This window comes from Physeter macrocephalus, chromosome 13 (assembly GCF_002837175.3).
Source record: "Physeter macrocephalus isolate SW-GA chromosome 13, ASM283717v5, whole genome shotgun sequence".
Taxonomy (NCBI): domain Eukaryota; kingdom Metazoa; phylum Chordata; class Mammalia; order Artiodactyla; family Physeteridae; genus Physeter; species Physeter macrocephalus.
The window spans coordinates 1,159,723-1,174,749 of NC_041226.1; the positions used below are offsets into that span (position 1 = coordinate 1,159,723).

General features: G+C 40.7%; 1 protein-coding gene across 1 annotated transcript in view; it reads right to left on the reverse strand.

Annotated features, from left to right (window-relative positions):
* The window catches only part of XPO4 (exportin 4), a 90,321-nt gene that overhangs the window by 11,451 nt on the left and 63,843 nt on the right, over positions 1-15,027 (reverse strand). Inside the window, exons 9-15 of the mRNA XM_055089613.1 lie at positions 8,971-9,147; positions 8,352-8,494; positions 7,711-7,856; positions 6,679-6,856; positions 3,030-3,189; positions 2,342-2,511; positions 1,393-1,567 (exon numbers count right to left, since the gene is read on the reverse strand). Of these exons, the coding sequence (XP_054945588.1) occupies positions 1,393-1,567; positions 2,342-2,511; positions 3,030-3,189; positions 6,679-6,856; positions 7,711-7,856; positions 8,352-8,494; positions 8,971-9,147 (1,149 nt within the window). The remainder of the gene's footprint in view (positions 1-1,392; positions 1,568-2,341; positions 2,512-3,029; positions 3,190-6,678; positions 6,857-7,710; positions 7,857-8,351; positions 8,495-8,970; positions 9,148-15,027) is intronic.

Here is a 15,027-nt window from a genome sequence, read left to right on the forward strand (position 1 = left end):
AACGGGAGAGGCCACAGCAGAGGGAGGCCCGCGTACCACACAAAAAAAAAAAAAAAAAAAAAAAAAAAACTTTATTTATAGGGATTTCCCTGGTGGTCCAGTGGCTTAAGACTCCACGTTCCCAATGCAGGGGGCCCAGGTGCGATCCCTGGTCAGGAAACTAGATCCCACGTGCCGCAACTAGAAGTTCGCTTGCCGCAACGAAGACCCGTCGCAGCCGAATATATAAATAAATATTTTTTTAAAACTTTATTTATAAAAGCAGCAGGCCAGATTTGGTCTGTGGGCTGCAGTCTCCAACCTCTGTCCTACTGGGTGAAGACCAACACAAAGCTCCAGTCTGTTTTTCCCCTTCCAACTCCCCTGGGTATAAGAGTAAACAGGCATATTCATGAAGAGGATCTCTTAATTCTATTTAAAGCTGCACGTATGAAAATAAATTATTTAAACTGGAAACACATGGTCAGGCTGATTTTCATTCTGGCTCTGAAGCCACAGACTACTGCCTACTTCTGTTACTGTGCCCTTTCTCAACACTAAGGGCATCCAGTCACAGGGATTACAGGCTGGCAACCTACATGCACTGGTAACTCTTGGTTCCCAATTTAAACCTTATTATATAAGACGATGTGTCCAGGGTGGTTGCTATGGGTTGAATTACATCCCGCCAAAATTGATGTGTTGAAGTCCGAACCCCTGGTACCTCAGAACATGACCTTATTTGGAAATAGGGCTGTTTCAGACGTAATAAGTTATTAAGACGAGGTCCTTCGGGCAGGCCCTAACCCAGTATGACTGGTGTTCCTACAAGGGGAAATTTGGAACAGACATGGGCACGCGGAGATGCAGGGGAATCAGGGTGATGCACCCACAAGCCGAGGAACGCCGCAGACTGCCAGCAAAGCACCAGGAGCTCCGGGAAAGGCCGGGAACCCCAGGCCCTCCGTCACAGCCTCAGAAGGAACCAGCCCCGCCCACACCTTGATCTCGGATTTCTGGCCTCCAGAACCGTGAGACAGTAAATTTCCGTTGTTTAATCCACTAAGTTTGTGGTGTTTTGTCACAGCAGCCCTAGCAAGCCAACACAGTGGTTAATTTGCATGTCCTTGTCCAAGACAGAGGAACACGTCACAGGTTCTTCATGGAGAAGCATCACACCAGCTCAGGCTGTCATTCGCGTTGGGGAAAAGGTGTCTAAACTGCCGGGCACTCGATAGCGTTCAACGTCCTCATGCAAGCAGGTCAGCAGGTTGGACGAGCCCTAAGCGCCAACCCACCCGTTAGGCGGGAAAACACCAGAAAAGCTGCTTCCACAGACCGTCTGCGGCAACACATAGGTGAAACCCCGGCAGGGCGACGCGGAGAAGCCATCAAAGGCAGGGGAATGGGTACCTCTGTCCAGTACTGCTGCTTGGTCTCTGCGTCCATGTGAGCGAAGCCCCCCAAGACAAGCGCCTTCATCAGCGTCCTCTGCACGGGGCTGGACAAGAAGTTCAGAGGTGGGCTTCGGCTCGCAAACTGCTTGGCTAGGTTCCACCAGCTCTCACACTGGATCACCAGGTTTGCCCTGCAGGGAGAGACAAAACGCATGACTTGTTTACACTGCACGCGCACTAAGTAAACAAAGTGCGGGGCTACGGGCTTCAACGTCTGTTCACAGTCCAACACAGGCAACTTGGTGCAGACTTTGGAGCCTTGTATTCGGACCCAATTAACCGTTTGTCAGTGTAAAGTTTATTTAATCTCTCTTCATGATCAGTTTCCTGATCTGTAAAATAAAGATAACAACAGTAATAACAGCCCTTAATTTCATGGCTGAGACCGATGAAATGATTAAATCAGATACTACATATGCAGTGTTTGCAACAGTACCTATAAATTACAAGAATTCAATAAATAGTAGCCAATGACAGTAGTAATAACAATCATTTTCCTATGTAGTAAGAAAACTGAAAACACCTCCAGAATTCGTTATAGAAAGCACTAAAAATTTTACTTTGCAAAATTAGATTATTGTTAAATTATCAGTTTTTCTCATCTTTAAAATGGGATAATACTAATGCGATCGCTGAAAATTCAAATAAGACTATTCGATATTAAAACTGTAAATTACTAAATTAAAGATATATGGTACTCATAAAGATTCTTTGATGCCAAATCCTTGAACATCTATGCAATCTTCAGTCGTAACATGGAAAAGCCCTGTTTGCATTTGTAACAAGACTATGATATATTTTTTAAAACACATCGCTCCAAAAACACAGGGTCTCCCTAGACCTTAGGACCGTGTAACCGTTCACCACTTGAAAAGACTCCACTGAAGTCACGCACGTCGGCTCACCTCTCCCTCCTCTCCACCAAGGTGACGAGCAGCTGCACCGTGTCATTTGCGAGGTCCTGCTCACTGCTGCACACCGAGAGGTTGCTGAGGACCTTCTGCAAGAGGTAGCCAACGATCCACTGAGAGCCCTCTGTGTCTGCTCCAAAGGCTGTACTGAATGGCACGCTTATCTGCAGAGAAAACAAATTTTTTAAGGTCAGAAAGAAAGATATGCCGGAAAAAGGAAAGAAGACAAAGACAAAAAACCCCGTAGAGAAATCAAACGGAAATTAGCACTAAATCTGAAGTACTGCTTACTTCACACCAATTTTCTAAATGTACTCATTTCCAAAGTCCAAAAGAGGACATCGTCAATCCACGGACGTTTTCAGTGTGGTTTTCCTATTAGCGTTAATTATTCTCATATTACAAACACAGTCACATATTCACACCAAATACAAAGAACATAAATTAATCCATTCCCAAACAGTACTCTGAACTTAATATAGGTTAAAATAAGCAGAAATCACATGATACGCTCTAGGAAAAGTTAACAAAACAGCACGCTGTCCACGCAGTTTTCTCCAGTGTGGAAGATGCTCGGCTCTTACTCACATTCTGATGAGAAAATCACCGAGAAAAGTGTTCTCATTTCTATAATTCCCATCCTCATAAATCCAAACGAAGTCAAACGGTTTTACATTCTGACCTGATCGTACAGTTTCTCATCCACCAGGAGATAAGTCTTTGCCCAGCGTTTTAGAAACCAAACAATATCTTTGCCCATCTGAGGGCTTAGCAGGTGCGTGAGATCTGCCCTTATTGCCCGAGACTCAACTTCTGAAACTCTGAGAACAGCAGACAACAGCCTGTAGGTACAAAAAGAAAGTCATTTATTCCTTTATCAGTTTATTGGCCGTCTAACCATATTTTTTTCCTAAAAAGCCCTTTTCTGTTTCTCAACTCTCTGGAATTTTCTTCAGGAGGGTTGGAGACAAACGCCCCATTTTACTGCTGACCTTTCAGGAAGCAGGAGAAAAGAAAAGGAAGAGAGTCATGGCTAGACTAGTCGTGGCCTCTGTTGGGCTGTGATCACACGTGCGAGTCTCAGCACTGCTGTCTAAAGAGATTTTTCAGGTTCTAAACAGAGGAATGCACACAGTTAAAAGCTACTTAAAACCCACGGACACTGGTCATTTTATGGTGTGGGGACGGGTCAGGGACTTATCCAGAATGTTCTGAATATTCAGTCCTGTCTCTAAATCTGACAGTCTTATTTATTTCCTACCAAACTGGACTCTTAACGGTATTTTAAGATAAAGTGTTGCTAGAATGACCTGCGTAAGCGCGTGTACTGTCCTTTCTACACGTCGGAACTCCTACCCTGAGCAGCGCTAACACAGCGCAACATGCAGACCAGTAAAAAAAAAAAAAAAAAGGCTTCGCTCTGGGCTTGGAAGGGGGGCACAAGGGATCTATATTTAACGTGACTTTAGCTAAAAGGCAAAGAAGCAAAGGACTTAAGCGGAAGAGGCCATCATGACACCATTCTAGGAACATCGCCCCTAAGGCAGGAACGCTGCCTTCATCGCTGCTCTCAGGGTGAGTGAAGCCATCTCCCTGCTGTGAAACCTCACGGGCAGTTTCATCCCCTGACCCACTGCTACCTCCTTCCCAGCTGGCGACACCCCCCTTCTCTGACCACCTTCTTTACACAGGCGGGTTTACGGTCTTCCTGTTTCACTACATACGCTCGCTATGCCAACAGTGCTCAAAGTTTTAGAAATGATTTTAGAGTGTATGTGAACAAAACTAAGCCAACGATCTCATAATGCATTTTAAGTTGAAGTATCAAATTTTCCCCATAAGTATAAACAGCCTAAACGATGTAATCTGCAGCCTCACAGAACGTGCATTAAGCAATCACAGTAACCATGAAAATGTATGCACTGGGATTTAATTATCCTAGAATTCTGATACCCATCACCATCCATGTGAAAGAGAAACAAGTTTTTCTTTCACAGTTGGAAGCTCTACACTGTTTCTTTTTCTCCTTAAATTTTTATTTCTATTTCATTTCCCCACAGACTATTATCTTAATATAATAATAATAAACTTCTTATACTTGCTTTATCGATCACACCATATACTTCTCTGAAACAAGTATGTATAGATATTAAAATATAATTTTTAAAAATTTCCAATGATAAGACTGTGTTAAAAATGTCTTCTGGATTGAGTTATCGTTACAGAACTTAGTAGTACACAATTGAGCAAAATATCACACAAATTTAAATTATTAAACATATTTATTAAAAATGAAACTTTACGTACAACACAGGGAATATAGCCCATATTTTATAATAACTATAAATGGAGTATAAACTTTAAAAATTGTGAATTACTATATTGTACACATTTTACTTTATAATATTGTACATCAAGTATACTTCAATTAAAAAATAATAAAATTTTTAATTAGCATGTATTCTTGTAAAATGGCATACTGAAAACCTCTCATGTTTCTCCTCAACTACTACAATACCTCTGGCCACCAAATATTCTACACCAGTAACTTACACAATATTGTAGGCCAGCTATACTGCAATTTAAAAAAATTAAAATAAATAATAAATAAAATGGATGTATCTTAATAAGATTAATGTGGCAGGGTTTGATTTTTCCGAATTAGTCCACGTGTAATTTGATTCCTGTTTTTCATTTCAATAGATATGAGCACTGAGAAAACGCGTTCACATAAATTAATGGGAGGCGTCTTTAGAACAGTGGGGTCCCTCCAGTACGTGAAGTAAAGCTCACACTGACGGCACCCTGTAACACCGACACGGCCCTGAGGTCTGCACACCTGGCCCTCGGGCAGCTGGCCTCCTTCCCACGGCACTGATGGTCTGCTAACAACCACGCCATTCCCTTACTTCTTCCCTCTCTCACACGAGGAGCTTGAAAGGGGGAGCGATCTGTCTGCTCTAGAACAGTGCCTGGTACGTAGTAAGCACTCAATAGTTACTTGTCAAATGATGATTTCTTCAAGAAATGCGAACCACTTTCTTAGTAAACAAGGCCTGTCTCCCTCCTGCCGTTCAATGTCACACTCGCTCTTTGGACTGAAGAACAACGGTGACTCCTGTTGTTCCGGTCCCCACCTCAACCCTTCACAGGCTTTGCTCTCAGACACCAAAATGTTTTGCTCCCTCACTGATACCCAAGACTGGCAAAAATTGAAAAAGCACTGAAAATACAAGGAAAGCACTCCTGAGGGTACTGCCCAGGCAAGAACAGTGGCATAGAACGCAACAGGACAGCACCCTGAAAATGAACTGACTCTGCAGTTAACATTCACCAGGAACCACACCAAAGCAATTACTCCATCTAATGCCGAAAGCAATCCCAAAAGGAAGAAATGAAACTTTTCCAACAGAGCATTGACATTGACATTTTATTTCAAATCAGAGAATGCAATAAAGGAAATAAATTCCCAAACATTTCCTTGATACCTGCTTAACAGTTTAATTTAAAAAAAAAACACAACATATTTTCTATTGCACAGGTTTAAATGGTATCTATGTTATTTTGCATTAAAATAAAAAGAATGAGGGGACAGCACCTTGTTTGAGTTCATGATTTTGCAACAGACAAAAACCAGTATTATGTCATTATTCTCTCTGTCTGCAACTTAAGGTTTAAGATGCTGAAACCGAAGTTGCTGTTTCCAAATCCACTTTTAGGAGGATATTTAGTTCACGTTCGTCCCTCCTTAACTTCACCATCAAGAATTAATGCAAGTTTTGCCACTCCTCTCGGGAAGATCACAGTGAATTCCTTCATTCGAGGCACACTGCCATCTTACGACAGGGCTCTCAAGGTTCACACACACTCAGGACAAATATTTCTACTTTGAGAGGCCAGGAAAGCCACTGGAAAGTCATTCCAGCATCCTGAACAATAAATACGTGTTCATGTTCACCTGGTTTCTAAGAATTTCCCATCCTTGGTGCTTTCATTCAGGTGCCTGAACCCGCATTAGCACTGCTTTCTGATGGTCAAGGGATGTGTTTGCAGGAATTAGACCAAATGTCCCTTCAAGGCCTCACTGCATCCAGAATAATCTTATACGTGTCCTCCTCGGTACTGGACACAGCTGTCAATTCCCACCAGAGTGGCACTGCTTAAATGTGCTGAGTACTTGCCATCCTTGTTTGTTTCAAGGCTTCTCCGAGTTTTCTTTTCTTTCGCGTGTCAGCTTTACAACCCGCCTGTCACTCGAGTCATCTACCCATCAACTCAGAACTTATAAAACAGAATAAATTACAAGAGCACAGCTATAGAGGTCATATTACCTAATCACAGAATCTGTTCTGTTGTACCCTGGGATGGAAGAAGCCTTTTCTCCTGGAGATCCCAAAATTTGAAGTGTTGTATTAATGTCAACTTCAGATGAATGCTTAATGGAATATTCCATTATTTCTGGAGGTATTAGCGGAGTCTCTCCCTGAGTATCATCAGCTAAGAGGTAGCCTTCAGTTTAAAAAAAATTAAAAATGAACACTTAACAATCTACATTTAACAAATTGCACTATAAATGTTTTCAGTTTTATTTGATTTATATACACCATATAAATTGATGTAAAACTAAATTATAAATGTTAATATGTTAATTCAAGTTTGATGAGAAGAAACTTTCTGTTTCTAAGATAATTAACCGTCAAAAACACAGGAAAGGACAAAGGACAAAGGACAAAAGTTTTCTTCAGCAATTTTATAATTCATACTGACATGTAGGCTTTTTACTCTGTGACCTTTTAATAATTTTCAGTACAATATTCTGTAAAGTTAACAGGAATTCTACTATTATCTTTATCAAAAATCAATATCTGGGAATGCCTTTCCAAACATTAAGGTGGTTTTGTTTTTTTTTTCCTGATTATTTAAAATACAGAAACACTGACAACATGGTTACAGAAGAAGATCCTAAAGAAAAGTCAGACTGCTGGGATTTGAACTCTGGCTCCAAACATTAACACCAGCGTGACCAGGGCTGGTCTCCAAGTCTCAGATTCCTCGCGTATAAGACAGGGTGATAATAATGATAGTAATAATAACAGCAACAAGGACAACCATAATACCTAATAATAGTACTAATGCAGGGGCTACAACGAATTCCACGTAAAACGTGGTACAGAACAGGCACTGAACACGTGCCAGTCAACACTGTAAAGAAAAGCATCCACGGCTCTGTGACACACAACAGCTGCACCCAGACCTCAAGGTCAACCCTACGTATGAACTACTGTTATTAACTCATGAAGCTTCTCTTAAGACTGAGACTGCTCAGCTGGCAATTGCATTTTACAAAGAAACAACCAACCGACCTGTAACTAAAATAAGCCAGTGGATATCTTCATACAGATCATCCAGCACCTTGCTGTCAACAGAGCCCGAAGCAGGTGGCGCGAGGAGCTGCTGTTGCCGCCGCTGCAACTGCCCGTGGAGCCGCGTTACTCTTTCCTCTAATAAACTACAAGAAGGAAAATATCAACGGCTTCATGAAGCTCAGTGAGCAAAGACCCAGAACGACTTATTGCCGCTTATTAGACAGCAGAAATTAAGATGTTAGCACAAAACACAAATACAAAAATATTTATTATATACACAATGGCACTATAAGAATTGTGATTTATTGTTTATGACATAGAATTAAAACATCGCTTTACAAACAATCAAGGTTTATTACAACAGGCATTTGAAAACCGGTTATTCCAAGTTGTTACTGATACGGGTCCCATCATTTCTCATACCATGTTTTCCATAATCTCTCTGCCATCTACGCTGTAGTGCCTGGGCTCCAAATGTACAAGCCAAGGAATGCAATCATGAGTGTGTTTCTGTCCATTTGTTCCGTGTGCTGGGGTACGGGGAGGGGGTGTTTAAAGTCTTTAAACACTTTAAGTGCTCGCCGGGGGATTGTGAATAGACAGTATCTGTCCATGGGGTGTCTTTGGACTGTGTGTACCTTGTCAGGAGAGGTATACAGTGCTCTGCAGCAATGCGTCCTAGCATTCCTACACTGGCTAGTTGATCTGAAAACTGGTCTCGATCATCCTCCTGAAGTTCACTTATCTCTTCTTCCTCACGAGAGGCCACTCCGTTGGCAGTCTGTTATCGATGAAAGAAATAAAGACCGAGCTGTCACGTAACCGCAACACCACACGCGAAGAGGGAGGCCGAGCAGAGCCATGCCGGCCGCCCATGCAGGTACCAAAACGGGGGAAACTCGAAGAGCAAGAGTGGGGGTATGCCCCCCCACCACTACCGCACGTAAACACAGCCAGTGCACACCTACCACCCACCTCCCACACCAGAGACTTCAACTTCTGTCACTGAAAAGATCTGACACCGTTAATATCCACAGTCCTTTGGGTATCACCTGACAGCTAGCAGGACACAGGCGGGTCACTGAAAACTAAGGAGATGAAGGTAACTACAGGCCACATCCCAAAAAACACGAACCTGTTTAGACCTTTGCTCTCCATCGGATGCTCTCAGCAAGTCCTCTGAAGGAGCTCACCCATGTTCTAGTATTTATTATACGATGAAACAGATTTTTAATTACAATCTGGCTTAAAACTTACCAAATTCCTTGTGCCATCGGGAGCTGCTAGGTGGCACTGGATATAGGAATTGAACACTTGAACTGCGTGTTGGGTGAAAAAGCCTTTATGGAAATGCTTGTCGTCTTGGACCAGCGTCAGCCAGGACTCCAGCAGTCTGTCATACGCTTCCATGTACACCATGTCGTCTTTGTCCAGCTAAGAGCAAAGGACATTCACAAGACAGATGGCCAGAGAGTAAGACGGACATCACAGCAAGGATCCCACAGCCATGCAGACAGACAGGTTTACAGGTTTTCCTTTAACAAAGCTTCCCCACTATTAATCAATGATCAAGCTAACTGAGCTCATCTTAAAATTAACTGATCAGTTCAAACATTCTAACTTAATCTAAATTCTCAGGCAAACAGGAATTAATGTTTATTTCTGTAAAACACTAGCCATTCAGTGCTTTCCAGATCATGTGTTTTTCAAACAAAAATAATGTTAACATTTTTCTGTAGTCAAGATGAGAACTGTTAGATTAAAGTAAGATTGAATGATTTTAGAAAAACTGAAGAATGATGAGAACAGACTGGCCTAATCAGCATATTTAAGAACACATGGGGAGAGCTTCACAGATGCTCCTTGACATTTTATTAGAAACCAGGAAGGCAAGGATGGGCCTCAAAGAAGCCGGAGGAGGGCGCCGAGGCAGGAGGACGCTCGGGAAAATCACAGCACATGTGAGGACCCAAGGGGAAGCCTCGCGGACGGTGAGCAGACAGACTGGAAGGAGCCAGGCTTGGATACGACCACCATGTACAGGGCAGGTCCCAAAACAACTTCAGAGTAAAGGGCTCCGCCGTTTGAGGAGGAAGAGGTCACACGGAGGACGCCAGGCAGCTCTGCTCCTCTCTCACATGCCAGGAAGAATCCACGTCCGATTTCTGCCATTAGTTAGTAGTGTGGAACATAATTCAATCTCTGCATCGATTTCTTCATCCACAAATTCACTAGATCACTATTCAGTGCAACTCATTATACTTAGGTGTCAAGCACTATGTTTGGTGCAAAAACATAAATAACATACCATTCACTGACTTTCAAGCTCAACCCAATGGAAAAAAGTGAGAAGCAAGCAAAACACTTGCAGAAAATACACTACAGGCCACAAGAGATAAGTATACATTCCGGGGTCAGTTTTTAATAATGGCATCTCTCATAAGTAATTTGTTAAAAATAAAGAAGCAGAGCCTTCAAGCTATGTATTCGACCTGAAAAGGTTTTGTTTGGCGCAATCCACGGTTTCTGCTGTTCTGTTAATAGGTAGCGAACCAGGAACCAGGAACATGAAAGGTCTACAGGTCTGGTCTACAACTTGCTCTCCTGGTTTCCAAAACAGACAGGCCTCATCCTACAAATACACCAACTCTAGAACCTCCATCAGAGAACACCACCCCAAACTGTTATTTCAGCCATTTGTCAATGACTCAAAAAAGAAAGTAATGGGAGATCTTTTTCTAGTATTCCAGGGTAAGCTGGACCATCAGAATACCACCTCCAGATGAGAATACACAAGCACCTAAGGAACTGCTTCCAGTGAATGGTGTTTTATGCCTTTTGCTTTTATTAACCCATGGAATACAAAGAAAAATTGTCATATTCTGGATCAAATGAACCTTTAAATTTGTAAAAAATATTTAAAAGTAATTTTGTGGGGACTTCCCTGGTGGCGCAGTGGTTGAGAATCCACCTGCCAATGCAGGGGACACAGGTTCGATCCCTGGTCTGGGAAGATCCCACATGCTGCGGAGCAGCTAAGCCCATGCACCACAAGTACTGAGCCTGCGCACCACAACTACTGAACCCGCGTGCTGCAACTACTGAAGCCCGTGCGCCTAGAGCCGTGCTCCGCAACAAGAGAAGCCACTGCAATGAGAAGCCCGTGCACTGCAATGAAGACCCAACACAGCCAAACATAAATAAATAAATAAATTTATTATTTTTTTAAAAAGTAATTTTGTGAAAACTTTACATAAGACTAAAGGGAAAGTGAAAAAAACTTCACTAGATAATTTTATTAAGAATTTTAAAATAGCAAACCCAAATTTTATTCCTATTTTTCTGGCCTTGAACATGTTTATACTGAAAACAGGCAACATTCTTTGAATGTAACTAACTAGGACATGTTCACGTTGTGAATACTGGACTCTTACTATTTATTACCTGTGGTGTCTGTGTCCTACAAAGTCCCCGCAAACACTGAATTAGCTAATACTCTGGTCACTGCAGCTTTCACCGCACGCAGGTGGAGAGGTCAATAACCACCTTGTTTATGTGTGTTCCTGTGTACAGACACCTTATTTCACACACACTGCTGACTCGTGGCTAGCAGCCTGTGCAGCAAAGCTCCCCTGACACGCACATTTTCTCCCTGAGGCTCACCCCACCCCTGCACTGGGCACAATGCCTGGAGGCCACGGGAACAACAAAAACACCCCATCAGTCGCTGCACGGCAAGAACTTCAGGATTTTGTGACAGAATTTTGGAAAACCCCGTTTCACACAAAAATGCGAAAAATGAAGCACTGGAGACGGTGAGAAGTTTATGGTGTGAGGGTGAAAACAAGAAGGCAGAGCGCCTCTGCCCGGCCTGACCCCTGCTGGGAACAAGCAAGCCGGCGGATCATACTTTTCGTCACTCTGCGCACACACACGTCCACGGATAATCATGGAAAGTCCCACAAGCGCTGATTTGGGGGTTGCAAAGGAGTTTTAGCAAGGAAGTGAATTTGTAAATATGGACCCACGAATGAGGAGGACAACTGTACTCGCAAACCTAACTCTAGGGGGCTCTGACTTACTGCCAAAGCTGGTTCTGCTTGCTCACGTATCATCAAAATGCTTTACACTTTTTAAAACCTGGACAGCTCATAATTTTGTTGAAGGACAGCCATATTCCTGGTTCCATAAATGCAGTAACATATTCATTTAGCTTTATAAATACCAATAAAAATGATCAATTCAACCAATATTTTTCATTACATCATTCATGTCCTTCCAACCCCTTTTGTAAATACTGCTTTCACCATCAATACAATTACAAACCATATTAAGTAAATGCTGTTGCATGAACATCAAAAAAAGATACAGAAATACTGTCAATATCCTTTAGTAAACTCTAAACTCACAAAATATTGGGTGAAGGTTTTCCATGGAATAACTGACTGGATGGGAATGCCATATTTTCATTTTGTCCTTGGAAATATACTGTTTGCTCATAAATTATTGAGTTTGAGCAAACTGATCACCTAAAACTCAGTCTCAGATTTCACTTATACTATCAATTTTACCAACATTATTACAGCTCAGAGTGCTGCTGTCCCTTTACATTCACCTTCTGATTTGTTTTATCACTGAAACATCTTATTCTGACAATTTCCTTTTCTTTGTTACTATGGGCAGAAAATGAAAAATTCTGAATTTCAAATAGTATCCAATGAAATGTTAAAAACAACAATTAACAACAAAATGTAAAAGATGGTTATCTCAAGACTTCTTGAAAGACTGTACTATATTTTGGAAAATGCAATTAGAAAACTGAAAAACAATGAAGAGTAGCCATTTATTCTATTTGTGGTGATTCATTTCACTACTATACCATCCTTGTAGGTGACTCTATCATTCTTCCATTTTCTCATTCTTTTAGTCTCTTTTTTATTATGGATGGGAGTTGATGAGTAATGGTGAAATACTTCCTAAGATCATGAAATAGCAAAATGCTTCAAGATATGGGAGAAATCAGATCACTAAAAATCCATAATGTGTTTTAGATTTATACTAAGATAATTACATGGTAATAAATGTTCTTTTCGTTCTAAAGTCTCTAAGAAAGAATAAAGTCATGAAAAACTGACATTTAAAATAGTTAGAACTGTTCAAAAACGAAACTCAAAAACTAGACCCTGGTGGTATACTGAGGTTGTTAAACAATGTTGTAAGAAAGAGCCAAATAAAACCTGTTCAAGCATTATCTGTTGTCATGGGATTGAGGATTCCATATCATTCACTATATGAAGCTTTGCAAGAGATTTTTTCTTTTTCTTTTTACTTATTATTAGGAAACATTCCTCTGAGAAGCAGGTGTGCTTCCTCTTTTTGCATGAGATCCTCCTAAGGAACTGTATCTTCAGCCCCTTCTAAAAAGTCAAACTTGTACAGTACAGATATTACAGCTGAATATCAAGACTGCTCTTTTTCTCTAGGCTTGACTTTCTACTCTAATTGTCTTTGGCAAGTTCTGAAAGATTATTTCATTCTAAATGTTCTTTTTATAAGCCATCAGAAATTTTGCATGAAACAAAAAATTATTAAAAAATTAAATAATCTCTATTATAGTTTTAATGACTATGCTTATTACCTTTGTTCTATCTCTCTAGGACACATCCACTCTTTTAAAGGCTACCCGATTCATGGAAGAGCAGCTGTGAAAGGCAGCCTTACCTAGACCAAGACACCATTTGAGGGGTTAACTGAAAATGGAACTGATTTAAGAATGTCTACTTAACAGGAGAGTCACTCGGTGATTTGTGTATGAGAGTATTTGCTGCAGCATTACTGAAAACAGGACAAATAACTTCATTGAACCATTCACTGAACGATTCCCTTAATTTTTTACATTAAAAACATAACTTCTAACACCAATTAATGACATAAAATTATCATAATATAAAGGTATTATATAGGTCTACGTGTGAATAAACAGATGCCAAGAAAGTGATAAATGATGGATTATTGGAGAATTTTAACTTCATGCACTGTTTGAATTATTTTCACCATTGAGCATATACCATTTTCACATTAAAACTGTATTCTGAAATAATATTAGGAACAAAAAAAATTACAAGAAATAGATATATTCCACTCTAATAAATGCATTACTAGAAAAATGTATCTTTGTATTTGGATCAAGGAAAAAAAGAAAAAAGAAAACCTGAATACTCCCAGAACTAACTGTTTAAACTTTTAGTTTAAATTTTTCCCCCAAAGAAAATACCAGGCTTAGTAAATTTACACATGAGATCTACTGAACTAGCAAAAAACAAAACAAAAACAACCAATCTTACACAAATTGATCCACAGAGAGAGGAAAACAGAATGAGTTGGACGATGATCTAGTAAGGGCTGTAACCCTGATACCAAACAAATCCAGCCGTTCACAACGGCCATGACACATGCTCAAGCTGGGTTGATCCCAGAAATGCAGGGGCAATTTTAAGATTAGAAACGTTATGAAACCAATTTATCACACCAACGGATTAAGGAGAAACACAGTTAATAATATTCAATACTCAGTCATGTTGCGATTCTGATAAAGGAGAGCTCAAAAACCTTTAGCAAACGTTACTCCTAATGATAAACCAGAAAAGATTTCTATTACCACTTGTATTCAACACTGCACTGTAAGAAAAAGAAACGTATCATATGATAAGCATCAGAAATACAAATTGTGAAGACTGAAAAGACTAAAAAGCTTCTAAAGACAAGTTGTTAGAATCAATAAGAATTTTGAAAAAGTAGTAAATATCATATCAACATACAAATGCCCACTTCACTTCTCTATGCCAGCAGCAATCTCAAAAATGAGGCTTACAAAAGATACTATTTATAACAGCAACAAATATAAAAGGTACTAAAGAAAACTTTAGACCTAAACTAGTGTAAGTACCACATTTATGGAAAGAGTTAATACAACAGAGATGTCCATTCTTCACTAAAGAATCCCTAAAATCCCAGGCACAATCCAATCTGAAAAACTGACAAAATTTACACAGAAGAATAAAAAGCCAAATATATCCAAGATTCCTTCTGAAAATCTGGGGTGGGAGGGGGATGGGAATTGACATCCCCTTAAAACAAAGCAAAACTGGGCTTCCCTGACGGAGCAGTGGTTAAGAATCCGCCTGCCAATGCAGGGGGCACAGGTTCGAGCCCTGGTCCGGGAAGATCCCACATGCCACAGAGCAACTAAGCCCGTGTGCCACAACTACTGAGCCTGCGTCTAGAGCCCGTGCTCCTCAACAAGAGAAGCCACTG